The 15,447-nt window shown below is 39.4% G+C and overlaps 1 protein-coding gene across 10 annotated transcripts in view; it reads right to left on the reverse strand.

Moving 5' to 3' along the window:
• Nucleotides 1-1,949: 1,949 nt before the first annotated feature.
• Nucleotides 1,950-15,447, reverse strand: part of FRMD4B (FERM domain containing 4B) — a 335,945-nt gene continuing 322,447 nt past the window's right edge. For all 10 annotated transcript variants that reach the window (XM_067755160.1, XM_067755168.1, XM_067755163.1 and 7 more), the window contains 4 exons: nt 13,261-13,380; nt 11,273-12,084; nt 7,236-7,368; nt 1,950-3,677 (listed from right to left, as the gene is read on the reverse strand). In XM_067755160.1, the coding sequence (XP_067611261.1) occupies nt 3,557-3,677; nt 7,236-7,368; nt 11,273-12,084; nt 13,261-13,380 (1,186 nt within the window). In that variant the 3' untranslated portion in view covers nt 1,950-3,556. The remainder of the gene's footprint in view (nt 3,678-7,235; nt 7,369-11,272; nt 12,085-13,260; nt 13,381-15,447) is intronic.

Below are 15,447 nucleotides of genomic sequence, written 5' to 3' on the forward strand. Positions count from 1 at the left end.
GCAGAGGCTACCCTTTGTTGCGGTGTGCGGGCTCCTCATTGCGGTGGCTTCTCTTGTTGTGGAGAGCGGGCTCTAGGTGCGCGGGCTTCCGTAGTTGTGGCGTGCGGGCTCAGTAGTTGTGGCTCGTGGGTTCTAGAGCACAGGCTCAGCAGTTGTGGCACATGGGCTTAGTTGCTCCTCGGCATGTAGGATCTTCCCTGACCAGGGCTCGAACCGGTGTCCCCCACATTGGTAGGCGGATTCTTAACCACTGCACCACCAGGGAAGCCTGACTTGCCTTATTAGTAAGTGTGGAGGTAGGACTTCCTTTGATAGAACTCCAGATCAGTGTTACTCAAGGGGTAATCTAGAAACTCTGTTACTAGAACTTGGGACAAGCTAAGAACAGAAATTTTAAGTCAGTGTTTAAAAACTTGGATTGAAACGTGACAGAGTAGTTTTATGTCTGATGAATCTAATAATAAATACGAATGTATACTTTTGTATCTCTTATTTCATCTTTCTAGTAATAGATATTCTCTAAATTTTTTTCCCTTAGTAATTCACTTTATTTCACTTTACAGAATATAGGCCCACAATGACTGAAATTTTTAAAAACAGGATTTTCTCCACTGACAGTTTAGAAAAAACATCAAAACTTTTCTACACTACCAAAGAAGGTCGTTATTCTAATTCTGAAAGCTCTTAAAGACTGGTGTTTGAAGCTTTGTTCCTAAGAACAGTCTTTAATAGTTCAAAACAATTCTGGAATCTTTAGTGCTTAACATTAAGCTTTTATGAATACAAGGAAGAATCCTGAATAATTTTCTCAAATATAGAAAAAAAATTAAACATCCAGGAAGGTGAGGCAATTTTTTCAATCCACCTTGTAAAACATACATCTTTATGAGGTAGATCAATATACACTGCATGGTCATGCCATGACAAAGGGTGAGGCCCAAGAGGTTTTGGTGAGAAAATAAGTTGTAAAACTGTACTTGTAATATGATGCTGTTTTTTAAAAAATTACTATAGGCATAGGAAAAAATCTGAACTGTTATACAATAAATTAACAATTTATCTGGTAATGTTAGGCTTATAGGGCACAACTATGTTTTTATGTTGTATATCTTCTTCATGTTTGAAATTAAAATGAGTATATGATATTTTGTAATACAAAATTAAAATGAGTATATGATATTTTGTAATAAAAACATCAATTTGACATGTTAAAAAATTTATCTCTGTCACTTTATAGTCATTAATAAGCATATCAATAATGTGGTTGAGAAATGTTTTCCAAAAAAGGTGAGGGGAAAATCATTTAGCAGCCCCACTGTGCTCCCATTTCTGTACCTTCTTTTTCCATTTGGGAGCCAAGTTTTGTCTGTTTTTTCAAGGTACACCTGCAATTCTGAGCATACCATTTCTTGAACAGGAAAAGGTTATTTCCACGTAAGGTACTTGCACAGAAATACTAATCTCCCTATATTTCACTTCCCACTCACCTCTCCCTGCTGTCTGGGATTAAAAGATGTCAGATGAAATATATCCTTGAATTTAAAAGACCTGTTTGCCAGTCTGAAAAACTAGAATGAATGACTTGTTACAAATAAACAACATTAGTAAGATTAGGAAGCCTACATTGGTTATCCTCCATGAGGTAATAAACTACCGTATTTCACCAATTCTAAGACAATTTTATTCTAAGACACAGCGTTACGTTATGTCTCACTAAGAAAAAAAACCCGAAAACACTGCCAATTCAACTATAACACGTCAGCAATCAAAAGATGCATCCTGATTTCAGGGATGTAAGTATGAAAAAGTGGGCATCTTGGAATCAATAAAATATGGCAATACCATAACTAAAAATCTACAATCTTGTCCAACCTGATTACTTGAAGTAGAGTACCTTCAGTTGGTTTGTATGAACCCTGGACATAAATGGAAGGAAGGATACATAAACATTTTCAGTAGCACACCTTTCATTTATTGACCTATGTAAAAAAAATAATAGGTCTAAAAAAGTCAGAACAGTAAAAGAATATGCAAAAGGATATATCTGTTTCTAGAAGGCTATACAAATATGCAAAAAGGAATAAGTTATTTTTTTGCATGTCTTTTTGTTTTCCAAATTATTTTCCCCCAAACTTCATTTTCAATGATACAAATGACTAAGGACCAGTTTAACAAATCAACTTTATGTATATATTACATGCTTTGGAATATAGATAGAAAATGTTCCCCAAAAGTTGTTCAGAAACTTCTCTATTCACAATATGAACAAGAAAACTGTATAAAAGAGGGGGAAGGAGCACCTTTTATGGAATTCTGAAGCAGAGTAAAGATGAAAAAAGAAGATCCATTTAGAATATGGAAATATTTGTTAAAAAAAAAACAACAAACCAACCCAAAACATCCAACGATATACCATAGCGAATTATTTCTTCCAAGGAAAGTATGAGGTAGTTTTAGCCTCATAATTAAATTTACGGCAGCTTGGAAGGTTTTCGTTTTTGTTTTTAATGACTAATTTTGCTTTTGTCACTTGGTGACTTAGAACTACCTGGGGAATCCAGACAATATGCTTACTCTTCAAATGTTCACAATTTTAAGGCACGCAATTCATCTAAAATGATGTGGTGTTCGTGGTTTTTTTTCTTTATATTGTGTTGGGTTCTTGCTGTATCACCTTAAAATACTTTTTCAAACTCTTGGTTATAAAAACTTTCCATATCAAGTCTGCCATTGCAATGACAGCTGCGTTGGAGAGTTACCAGCCTGAACAATAGCTCATCATGCCATTGGAGTAGAAAGAAAAAAGGAACTCAATGATAGTGTACCTTAGAAAATTCTCCAAGCAGAGTTTGTCAGTTACGTGGTGGGCTGCTTCATTTTTCCCCAATCTGCTACCATGAAGTTATATTACAGGATGCTACAGCCATAAGTCTTTCCAGAACCCATTTTATGGTGCTTATGAAAACCATCACTCTTGATAATAGCCTAAAAACACTTACACTCATTCAGGAATTCATGAAAAATCCAGCTTCTCTTCAAGTAATTTTCTAATACTGTCTAAATTGTTCATGTCCGGGTAGACATAGTATGTAATTCTTCACCAGCTCACGAATTCAAACTTTCCGATGGTGAGCAGTGACGAGCTTCTGGCTTCCCTTCTCTCATCATTCTGAATTGTGCTCTGAAATTTCCCCTGTCCTTCTTTCCTGTTGGAGACCCTGAACGCACTTTTCACAGTTTTGAGGTCTGCCTTCAACAACTTTTGTTCTCTTAAAAAGTGCTTGCTCTTGGTAAAGGCTGAGTCCTCCTTGGCAATGGTTCACATGTGGTCTTGACCTTGCTGTTAGGTTAGCACCTAGACTTGGAAAGGTGGGTTGTTGTTCAGGGGTTTTGTGTGGCTTAGTGTGTGATTCACTTCCGGGGTCATGGGAGTCCTCTCTTCCACCTTGGATGCCTTTAGGTTTCTATAGCCAACAGCCTTCTGGGAAGACGAACACATTTTGCAAGGCACACTAGTGTGAGAATGCAGTGCTCGGTCAAGAGGCTCAACTGCAGTTCAGACTAATGTTCCAGGCTTTGAGTCTTCGTGCCAAAAGAGCCTCTGCTCACTATTCTCCAGGCTGTCTTCCAGCAGGTTTCCCTCTGTATTGTCCAGTTGACCGGTCTCTGTGTATGGTCTATAAAAGGAAACCAGAAAAGTTACAACTTGTTGTCATTTTTGTTCCCAGGGTACAAAGATTACTACACTCAAAGAAGTTAGTAGAAAACACCGTTAAGAAAAGTATCCAAAACTTGGAAATAAAGGCAAGGGATGGCTGTGTGTTTTTTCAAGGTCATACTGGAACATGGTCTAACAGGCCCATGCAAGGAGTATTTACTTCTCCTGAGAGATAGACTTTTGTCTAAGTTACATTTACCATGGATGCGGACCCAGACTGTGTTAAGTTACATGTTAACTTGGGGGTTTTTGTTTGGAAGAAATACAAACAACTTCTGTCTAGTAGAAAGATTACGGTCATAGTTTTATTGCCCTGTAGGATATTAACTAGTTTTGTATTGAATTGAGTAGTCTCATCTCAGTACTCTCCCTTTCAGTGTGTGGGATTCAGTCTCTTGAATTATCTGGGAACCAGCTTTAGCATTCTGTTATTTCTCTCATGAATGAGTTAACTAAGTCTTCGACATATGCTCATTTTAGGTTTGTGTGAGAGTTGTATTTTTGACTTTTGAAGTGTTTTTGACAGCTAGACGTTAAGCAGTCTTCAACTTAAGGGAAATATACTAGATGTTTTTCTCTGAAACAAAGGAATATACTTAAAGGGAGGTGAGGGTACCTTGGGACATATTTTACATCCTTAGGGTGTATGGGTCAAGTGTAAACTGGAAACAGCATCACATAAAACAATCACAGGCCCATTTGGAAAGTACATCCAAAAGAAGGCATCGTGTTATACAGACCACTCCAATAAGCAAAACCTCATTCCTGTAATAGTAGGTTAGAATAGGTTAGATAGTTAGTAGCTTTCTTTTTATTTTAAACTCCAATGTCTTTTAGTACAGGTGAATAAAAAGTCCTCTGGAAAAGAGCTTTGGAAGTAAACACTACGCAAAATCAGATATTTAGTGTTTTTTTCTAATATAAAAACAAAAGCAGATTTCTGTAACTTCACACATCAGTCAGAACAAGCAAAGCTGCTGCTAGGCAAGAAGCGACACACCGATCCGAGGGACTGTACTTACTACAGCTGGCTACACTTAAAAGAGAATTGAAAACTGATCTCATTTCTGGAGACACAACCATTCTCCGAGACAGAAGCCCTTGGTTCTGCCTAGTAACAAGGAGTGTTCAATAAGGAAGAGGATAGGAAATGGAAAACAGGAAGTAAAAGAAAAAAAGTTATTTGAAAACACAGTTTGCAGCAGCAGAGCCAGGAATTTGACTATATTACATACGAGGTAGCAGAAGAGACTTCAACATTTCTAATTTTAGAAAGTTTATGCTGCTAACAGTTATACTACATCATACAAGGAAAAAAATTTTATTGGTATAAATTTGTAGCTTTCTGTAATATTAAGACCTGGACACTCCGAGGTAAGAATCTCTAAATAACATGCACTTCATTTTTAAAAACATACTGATCTACGGCTAAGCATTTCAAATCTTCAATTTAAGGGCAGATCTAAAGTTTTTTATCTTTATCTTGAAACCCAATTTTTCTCTTAGTTTAATAATTACATTTTCATAAAAAATAACACGCAGTTTTAGAACAAATTTCTAAAGCTTTATGGAGTATTGTTATACTTGCCTTATTAATAGGTCAAGTTAAATTGATCAGACTGTACATGATAAAAATAAAATCCGAAACGGACAAATGGGTAGAAATAAGCATTCCCATAATTCTCTGGGATAGGAGGGTACGTTGGCAAATCTTTCTAGTAAGCAGGAGCTTAAAAAATATGCTTTTCAATTTAATCCATTAAACCAACTTATTGGAATGTGTCCTAAGGAAATAATCTAGAATTCAGACAAATATTTTGCACAAAGTATTGTATTTTATTTACAATAAAAAAAGAAAGAAAATTTAAAAGCCATTTAAAATCAAACTATGGGGAACTGTTAATAAAGTACGGCATATTTATTGAGTGGAATATCATATTGGTTGCATAAAATAAGGTTTAAAGAGTTTTGTAAAAAAAAATGGAAACACATTTTCTACAGTGCGCTCATATTATGTGCACACGTACACATACACAATAGGGGTCTTTAAATAGTTTCTAATTTCCTGTATATCATGCCCCTTCTGACTCTGCTATCAAGCCATGTTGGCCTGGCTGTAATAGAGGGACAGACTTTGTAAAAACAGATTGTCTCTAAAAATGTTGAACACTTCCTGAGTCCTATGAAAGTGGTGTTAAGGATATGAGAACGGTCTTATGCCCTGAATGGTCTGTTTTATATCATTTCTAACTCAGTCAACAAAAACAAAAGTGAAAGTATACAAACAGGAAAATTATTTGCAAATGTATTACACAAAATGATTAGAACTGAATTGAAAAAGTTCAGCTCAAATTTTGGGCCAAAGTCTTCCTGCTCTTAACTCATTTGCAAGCATTATTTACAGAAGTCCAAGCTATCTGACGTCCTCTGAAGTATATTTTCATTAAAATTCTATTTTGAGCATGCCCTTTGTTGAGTTGAGACAATTGGCCTAATATTTCAAGCCAAGAAAAACTTTTGCTAAATATGGAAAAGAAAAACAAGCTTTTGGGGTTGAATTATCTCCAATTTGCTTAAAACATTCAGTGCTTTAGTAAGAAACTAACCTCAAATTCACCAGTATTCACCTTTAAAAGTTATTGTCTATGTAATAAGCCTCCTATGCCTGATGCAATCTGATTTAAAGAAAGCAAAATTAAATTTTCTTAAACAAAAACAAAAAGAAACAGAAAATGCTTTACTTCTTGGCACCAGGGGTACAGATTATATTCTGTGAGAAGGTGATGGAAAAAAATGACCGCTTCAAGTTTAACTCCTCCCATGTATGCAAAGAATTGAAAAACCAGAGTTTGCAATCTTTTTAATAGTCACATTTTAACAAAGTGACCTTGTCTATTTCCTCTAAATGTTTACAAAGAACTACTATGACAGACACACAGGACAGCTGGCTGCCTCTGTTGCTTCTTAATGAACATAGGGTTAGACACAAAAAGGCAGCAAATGTTTGAAATCAAGCCCACCAACTGTCTATGAGGAATCTTGGTATGAACAGCTTTTTCTGGGATAGAGATATTTTTCCTGCAAGGTTCCAGAAAAGTCTTAACTGGGTATATCAATAGTACAGTTTCAAGTATAGCAATTAAAAAGAACCCTTCAGACACAAAATTTAATGTACAGGACTCTAAGAAGACGGTCAGATTTGAATGAGCTAGATTGAGCACCAGTGAGCTTTTTCTTAAAGGGCCAGATATTTTTGGCTTCGTCGGCCATAAGATCTCTGTTGCAACTACTCCACTCTGCCCTCATAGTACAAAAACAGCCATAGGTAACATGTAAATGAATGAGCATGGCTGTTTTCCAATAAAAAATTATTTATAAACATAGGTGGCAGCCGGTTTTAGACTATAATTTGCCAACCCTTGAGCTAGATTACTTAGCGTTCATAAAATAAAACTGGATTCCTGAATTCTTTAGACCAGGAACAGGGTACTGAAAGTTTTACGCATGCCTTTCTCACCTGCCTGGAGAGGGCAAAGGATTATAGACGTTGCCATAGCAGCTGGTGTAGGAAGAATGTGCCGGGGTCTCGTATTCAGATAGCCCTATAGTTAGCTGGGTCCTCCAGTTCCCGGAAGCATTTGTAGAAGACACTAGAAAGAAAAATGAAAAAAGACAAATTTAGTGGGACTGTTCAAAGTGAGAATTGTTTAGGCCATTTAGATGTACATTAATCAGCTGTGTGCAGAGTAGAGCTTACAAGCCAATGTTGGGAACCAACAGAGTTCCTATTCTAATTTGGTTACTTACTGGCCGTGTGACATTGGGCAAATAGCTTATGCTCTGTAAGCCTTAGTTTCTTTGTCTGTAAAGTGGAGATAATAATATAAATATATTCTGTATAGGGATGATACCAGGATTAAATAACCTAATTTGTGCAAATATTTAGCACTGTGCCTAGCAATAAATGATAACATTATTGTTATAAATGTGAATAAAGTTAATTGAAAGACATACTATAAAAAAATAACCCAAAAGACAAGCCAGAAAAAAAAATCTCATATATTGAAAGAATCTTCCCAGTGTCCCAGTCAGGCTATGGTGGCTGGACAGCTTCATAGGCTCAATTGTAAAGGTAAGATGACAAGTTTGAGTTTTTGGAGACCTTTAGAGGAAAAGCATTCCATACGTTGCCTTGTTGAGACTTGCCCGTTCCCCAGCCAAAGGCAATATTGGGTCACTAGCAGCGTCAAGGCACATTTTTGCCTTTTAAAAAGAAGTTTTGGGGGTGGGGTAGGGAGGGAAACTAGTATAGGAAAGATTTCAGGAAGAAGAGATTTAGTTCTTCTGCGGGACTAATCTGTAACAAGACAAGGGTATACACAAAAAGGAATGAAATAATGCCATTTGCAGCAACATGGATGGACCTAGAGATTACCATACCAAGTGAAGTCAGTCAGACAGAGAAAGACAAATATCATATGATATCACTTCTATGTGGAATCTAAAAAGTGATACAAATGAACTTATTTACAAAACAGAAACAGACTCACAGACTTCGAAAACAAACCTGGTTACCAAGGGGAAAGGTGTGCGGAGGATAAATTAGGGATTTCGGAGTTAACAGATACACACTACTGTATATAAAATAGATAAACAACAAGGACCTACTGTACAGCACAGGGAACTCTACTCAATATTTTGTAATAACATCTATGGGAAAAGCATCTGAATATATAGATACACACATATACATGTAAAAGTAAATATATATAGGCATGTATAACTGAATCACTTTGCTTTATACCTGAAACTAACACAACATTGTAAATCAATTATACTTCAACTAAAAAAAATTTTTTTTTAATGGTTAAAAAAAAAATAGACATGGGCATCATTTGGGAGCAAAACCCAGTGAATGCCTCATCGCTGGGCGTTTGCTGTCCTGTCTCTAAAACCAGTCCTGCCCCATGCCTGGGCTGCATAACGCCAGGCCAGTCATCCACGACTCAAAAACTCCACACTGTTCCTGGAGCCTCTTCCAGCTCTTTCCATTTCCTGCTCCTGGAGGCCAACCTCTTCCTCTTCTCTCTCACACCCACAAAGCACATGTGACAGTGTGAGACAAACACATTTCAAAACTCATCTGCGGTCCTGCATGCCACAAGGCTTTGACTCAAAGATGTAACATTCCCACTTTAAGCTTCCAGGAAGGTTTCATAACTCAGAGGCGTGGTGGTTAGGATGTCTGAGCTGTGACCGAATTCCTACTCTGCCACTTAACTAGCTTGGGAGCTCGGGCAGGGTCATTTAAACGCTCTGAGTCAGAACTGCCTCAGCTGCAAGAGTAGAATAATAATAATACACATAACAACAGCACTCGTTATGTAGAACTGCTGCATACATTAAGTGGGAGAGTACACATAAAGCGCTGAGCAGGTCGGGTGGCACAGGGTTAAGTTGCCAATAAATGGTGACTGTCCTTACTAGTAAAACTGAGTCACCCAGAGAGCCTTTAGGTGGCTGGAAGAGATTACAAAACCCCTGACTAACCGGCAAATAATCGGAAACTTATCTCTCTATGAGAATGATGCGTGCCTGTTATAAAACATTTCTGTAGCTATAAACTGTAGACAGGAATGAGGAAAATTCCAAAAGGGAATTCTGGGAGCACTGATTCCATCCGTCTTATTCCTTAAAATGTGATGCCTTTTGGCCTATGGGGCCAAATCCTGCTGGTATCAGCAAGGTTCACACTCTCACACTGGGTCCTGGAAGTGTTATCTCCCTTCTCACCTTTGCCCCAGTCCTGAGCCACCGGCCAGGAATGTTGAAGTTTCTGAGTTACACCTGCTTCTCCCTGGCCTCGCTGTTTAAAGAGGCATCACCCCAGTGCTGTGCCCTGATGACCATCCACATGCACCCCAGCCCTCTTCCTTTGGTTTCTGCACGTTTCTCATGCAACACCCAGAACTTGAGGGGGAAGAAAGGCATTCTCTAATCAGAGCCACAGATAAGAAATAACTACAGGAGGCTTTTCATATGTTAGATGTGGTAATAAATGGGAAGTCCAAAGCAGAAGTCCAAAGTCCTGGACAAATACGAGAACACTAGAACCCAAATAGAAATCTCCATGGAGATGCCTCTTGTCAACAACATTAGGAAACTTTTAAAGGAATACTTTTCACCGAAGATCACACAATGATTCAGGGATCCCTGAGCTATGTCTCACTAAGGTGTCGTGCTTGAAAGAGGGGGCAAGACTCATGACCTTGGTTTTTCACGTGGTTTGAGAATTCAACCATTTCTTAGAGCTTTAATGTTGCTTAATTTTCATATATTCCTCTGGCTGCTAAGTAGACTGTGAATTCATCCAGGCCAGGAACTGGCTTGAAACTGGATGCTCAGTATCTACGCCTGCTTGTTTGCTGAATAAATGAAACCCCGGGCAGACTCTCCATTTAGGCCCCCATTTCTCTCCTTAAAGTATGCCTAGCACAGCTGGAGGTACGCAGTAAATCCTCCAGGAACAGTAGTGGAGTTAGGGACCAAAGACAACACGTGAAGAGAACACCTCTAATCCAAATTATCTTTGAAAGTCCCTTAAATCAACCATAAAGTGGAATACATATGATTACTGAATTAAGACCTGCAAAGTACTTAGAACACTGCCAGGAACAGTGGTTAGTAAATGCCACCTCCTATCAGACTCATTAGAAGCCTTACACAGAGACCTGAGCATTTGGAATGAACAGCCTTTAGATAATCCAATTCCTAGTTGTGAACAGGGAAAGATGTATAATATTGAAGTATAGTTGATTTACAATGTTCTGTTAGTTTCAGGTGTACAGCACAGTGATTCAGTTTACGTATACATATATATATATAGGTATGTCTGTGTGTATGTGTATATATATATGTATATATATGTAAAATGTTCATTTTCAGATTCTTTTTTTTTTTTTTTTTTTTTTTGCGGTACGCAGGCCTCTCACTGCTGTGGCCTCTCCCGTTGCAGAGCACAGGCCCCGGACGCACAGGCTCAGCGGCCATGGCTCACGGGCCCAGCCGCTCCGCGGCATGTGGGATCCTCCCAGACCGGGGCACGAACCCGTGTCCCCTGCATCGGCAGGTGGACTCTCAACCACGGCGCCACCAGCGAAGCCCCATTTTCAGATTCTTTTCCTTTATAGGTTTATTACAAAATATTGAGTATAGTTCCCTGTGCTATACAGTAGGTCCTTGTTGGATATCTCTTTTATATATAGTAGTGTGTATCTGTTCATCCCAAAGCCCGGAACACTTTAAAGAGATTTGATTGTCAACGGAAGACCTAGAAAAGATAAAAATGTATGAAAGCCCCTAACCCAGGGCAGCACAGAGAGTAGGTGCTCAATAAATGTTTGTTGGACTTGAATCTGTGGCTCTACGCAATGGCTACCACTCTCCTGACCTTGGGTCCTGGTCTCGCGACCCTTGAGGGGAGTTGGTTTGGAGTAGGTGGGGAACATGAGGTAAATGAAATCTGGATATCAAGTGCCTCTGCAGTATTCTTACCTGAAGAGTAGGAAGACGCTCGGCTGCTTGGAGAACAGGGTACCTGTAGCCCGGCAAAGCCCAGGCTTCTCTGCGATCCCCTGTCCGAATCAAAGCTAGTCTGTGTGCTGTGGCCCTGCTCCTTTTGCCCAGAGGCCCGCTGGTACCAGCCACGCAGGTGCTCTGCCACTAAGGCCTTGTGGATGTTTTTGGTGATGTGCTCTGACTTGGCAGCAGCCTTCCTCGGCAGCCGGAGAGTTGCATACGGGTTATGGGGCACCTGGTCGACCTCGTCTTCATGAAACGACCTGCTGTAGTCCCTTGGGTGGTCATATCCATAGTGGGCAGAGGACCGGTAGGAAGGATTGACACTGTACTGTCCTTCAGTGTCGTTCTCGTAGACGTAGCCACCACTATAATACAAATCACACTCTGCATATGGCGTGTACCCGGCAGTGTAGTAACTGGAAGAAGGCTGCTCCTGACTCTTTGAGTAGACGCCATTCTTCAGACTATCCTTTTGTGCTAGGTTGGGCATGCTTCCTGAATTTGAAGTGGAAACGTTCTGTTTCTTGGACCTTCTCCGACCCCTGGAGCGAGTGTCCAGAGTTTGGGTGGTGTAACAGGGTCCGGCCACGGGTGTCACGCAGTAATACTCTGTGCTCGACTGGCTGGTATAGGAAGACCCGTCATCCAGGATTTCTGTGCTGCTGCTTCTTTGGGATTTGGAGAGGGAGAGAAATGGCTTATCGTGGTCCATCTCAGAGAGCAGATGAGACTGGGACTCAAGGCTTCCACTCCGCTGGCGGCAGTGCTGAGATGAAGATTCGGGTCTGAAAGAGGAGGAAGCAAACTTGTAAAAGACAAACAGGGAAAGGAGGACCGAGGGAAGGGAAAAGGACACCACGTCGAACGATTTAATAGCTCCTGAACTGCACTAGGATTTTTAAGGTTTCCAAAGCTGAACACACAACAGAAACCACTGGGTTCACATGGTCAAAATGAGAAAAGAAATCAATTCTGTCAATTAGGCAATCCACATCCTTCCTTGACAATAGGGAAGATAAACTGATGCTGTATAACCTACATCAAAGCCTAAGAAAAATCCCACATGTCTTTGGAGGGTTCTTTCTTCCAACAGGATAGCAGGATACATAGACTAGGGCGAACACAGCATTTGTTGGGGAACAGAGTCTGGCTTTGACATTGGAGGCATCTGGGTTGAGTTACGGCCCCATCATTTCCCAGCCGTATGAATGTGGACAAGATATTTAACTAATCTCCCTCCCTCCTCTGTAAAATGAGGAAAAAAACAGTATCTAGTAACTCCAGTCAGACTTGTTGCGGGGACTAAATAATATAGTGCATATAAAATAGCACGGCCTTCGGTAAACACTTCAAAATGTTGCTACTGTCATTATCTTCATCCTCACCATTGAATAACAAATGGTAATGTCCAGCTGGAAAAATTAAGGCACAAAAAATCCAGTATCTACCCAAACCATGTACATTTTCAAGCACATTTTCTTGGCTCACATATTTGATCTGTTAAGTGCATAGAAAGTGTAGAGCCATAAAATAAAGTCCCACTGCAGAAAGTGATTAAAAACACAGTGAAGGGACTTCCCTGGTGGCGCAGTGGTTAAGAATCCGCCTGCCAATGCAGGGCACACGGGTTCGAGCCCTGGTCCGGGAAGATCCCACATGCCGTGGAGCAACTAAGCCCGTGCGCCACAACTACTGAGCCTGTGCTCTAGAGCCCGTGAGCCACAACTACTGAGCCCGCGCGCCTAGAGTCCGTGCTCCACAACAAGAGAAGCCACCGCAATGAGAAGCCCGCGCACCGTAACGAAGGGTAGCCCCTGCTCGCTGTAACTAGAGAAAAACCGCGCACAGCAATGAAGACCCAACATAGCCAAATTAAAAAACAAACAAACCACAGTGAAGTAAAACAAAACCTTAAAGCAAAAGTCAACAGAGAGAAAGCGACTGGAATGAAGCCCTCTTACTGCAAGTGGCTGCTGCTGTAAGCGTTCCGGGTGAGAACAGGTGTGGTGGGCACGCTTCGCCCTCCCTGGGGCCGCCTCTCCAGAGTTCTGTAAGGACTGCTGTGCGTCGACAGCATTTCTCTGTGACGGTAAAAAAAAAAAAAAAAAAAAGAATTCAGGAAATGAGGAGCCGCCTAACATTTCTGGCAAGCTTGTTATAAGCTGATTAGAAACTTATTGGAGCGGGGAGGGATAAATTAGAAGCTTGGGATTAACAATACACATGACTATATATAAAATAGATCATCAACAAGGACCTACTGTCGAGCACAGGGAGCTCTACCCAATATTCTGTAATAACCTATAGGGGAAAAGCATCTGAAAAACAAGAGATATATGTATATGTATAACTGAATCACTTTGCTGTACACCTGAAACTAATACAACATTGTAAATCAAATTTCTCCAATATAAAACAAAATAAAAAGAGCCTGCTGTATAAAAAGATAAATAACATTCCAAAAAAAATAATAAAATAGAATTAAAAATAAAATAGCTAACCAACAAGAACCTACTGTATAGCACAGGGAACTATACTCAATATTTTTTTTGCGGTATGTGGGCCTCTCACTGTTGTGGCCTCTCCCGTTGCAGAGCACAGGCTCCGGACTCGCAGGCTCAACGGGCATGGCTTACGGGCCCAGCCGCTCCGCGGCATGTGGGATCCTCCCGGACCAGGGCACGAACCTGTGTCCCCTCCAACGGCAGGCAGACTCTCAACCACTGCGCCACCAGGGAAGCCCTACACTCAATATTTTGTAATAACCTATAAGGGAACAGAATCTGAAAAAATTACATCTAGGTATAACTGAATCACTTTGCTGTACACGCGAAACTAACACAACATTGTAAATCAACTATACTTCAATTAAAAAAAAAAGGAAGGAAACTTACTGGAAACTGAAGGAATGGGAACATAAAGAGATAACTGGGAAAACTGTCTTTGTGGCTTAGTATCCTGGTGCATCACAGATGAGTCTTAGGGGAAGCACAAGTGATGTGATTCTGAGTCATAAATATGAAGGAAAAAACTAAAAGACTTTTAAAAAAGGGTGTATTGAATAAAATAGATTGGAAGCAACGAGAGCAGGAAATCCTTTCTCTGTAAAGAGCCTCACAGCAAATATTCTTGGCTTTGTGGGCCAGATGATCTCTGTCGCAATGACTCAACTCTGCCCTTGAAGTAAGAGACCAGTGTAGACAATATGTATGTGAATGGAGGTGACTGCGTGCCAATCAAATTTGACCATGGACACGTAAATTAAAATTTCATACAGTTTTTATGTCACAAAATATTACTGCTTTTGATTTCTGTTCCAGTATTCAAAAATCTAAAACCATGCTTAGCTCATGGACCATACAAAAATACTCTGCAGCATGAATTTGGGTAGTGGACTGTCATTCACAGAATCCTTAAATCACTTTGTTCACTTTCCAGCACAGTGAGAACACAATTTGAAGCTAATTTTTTAATTAAAAATGACTTTGATTATACCTCACTTGTTACAAAAGCATGTCAAGTTCATTGCAAAAAAGTTTAAAAATACAGATAAACATTTAAATGTCCATAATCTGGTGCCTCAGATAAGTCAGAACACTAAACATTTTCAGATATTTTTACTAAGCATATATACTTATAAGCATTTATACTTTTATTGGGATTAACACACACACACTATTATATATAAAATAAATAACCAACAAGGACCTACTGTATAGCACAGGAAACTATACCCCATATTTTGTAATAACCTATAAGGGAAAAGAATCTGAAAAAGAATACACACACACACACACACACACACACACACACACACACGTATGTATAACTGAATCACTTTCCTGTATGCCTGAAACTAACACATTGTAATACAACTATACTTCAATTTAAAAAAAGCATTTATACTTTTAACAACAAAAAATGAGATCTTACTGTATATTCTCTTTCAAAACCCACTTAAAAAAATTTCATTTAACATTTTATGTCACTTAATATTCACCTACACTGTTATTTTAATGAGTTTATAGTATTCCAGTGTAAAGACTGACCATAATTAAACAATCCACTAGTTGAGCATTTGGGCTGTTTTCATTTGTTACTAGTATAAACAATGCTAGTTTAAACAAAGCATCCTGTAGTTAATTCAA

Source organism: Pseudorca crassidens, chromosome 10 (assembly GCF_039906515.1).
Source record: "Pseudorca crassidens isolate mPseCra1 chromosome 10, mPseCra1.hap1, whole genome shotgun sequence".
Taxonomy (NCBI): Eukaryota; Metazoa; Chordata; class Mammalia; order Artiodactyla; family Delphinidae; genus Pseudorca; species Pseudorca crassidens.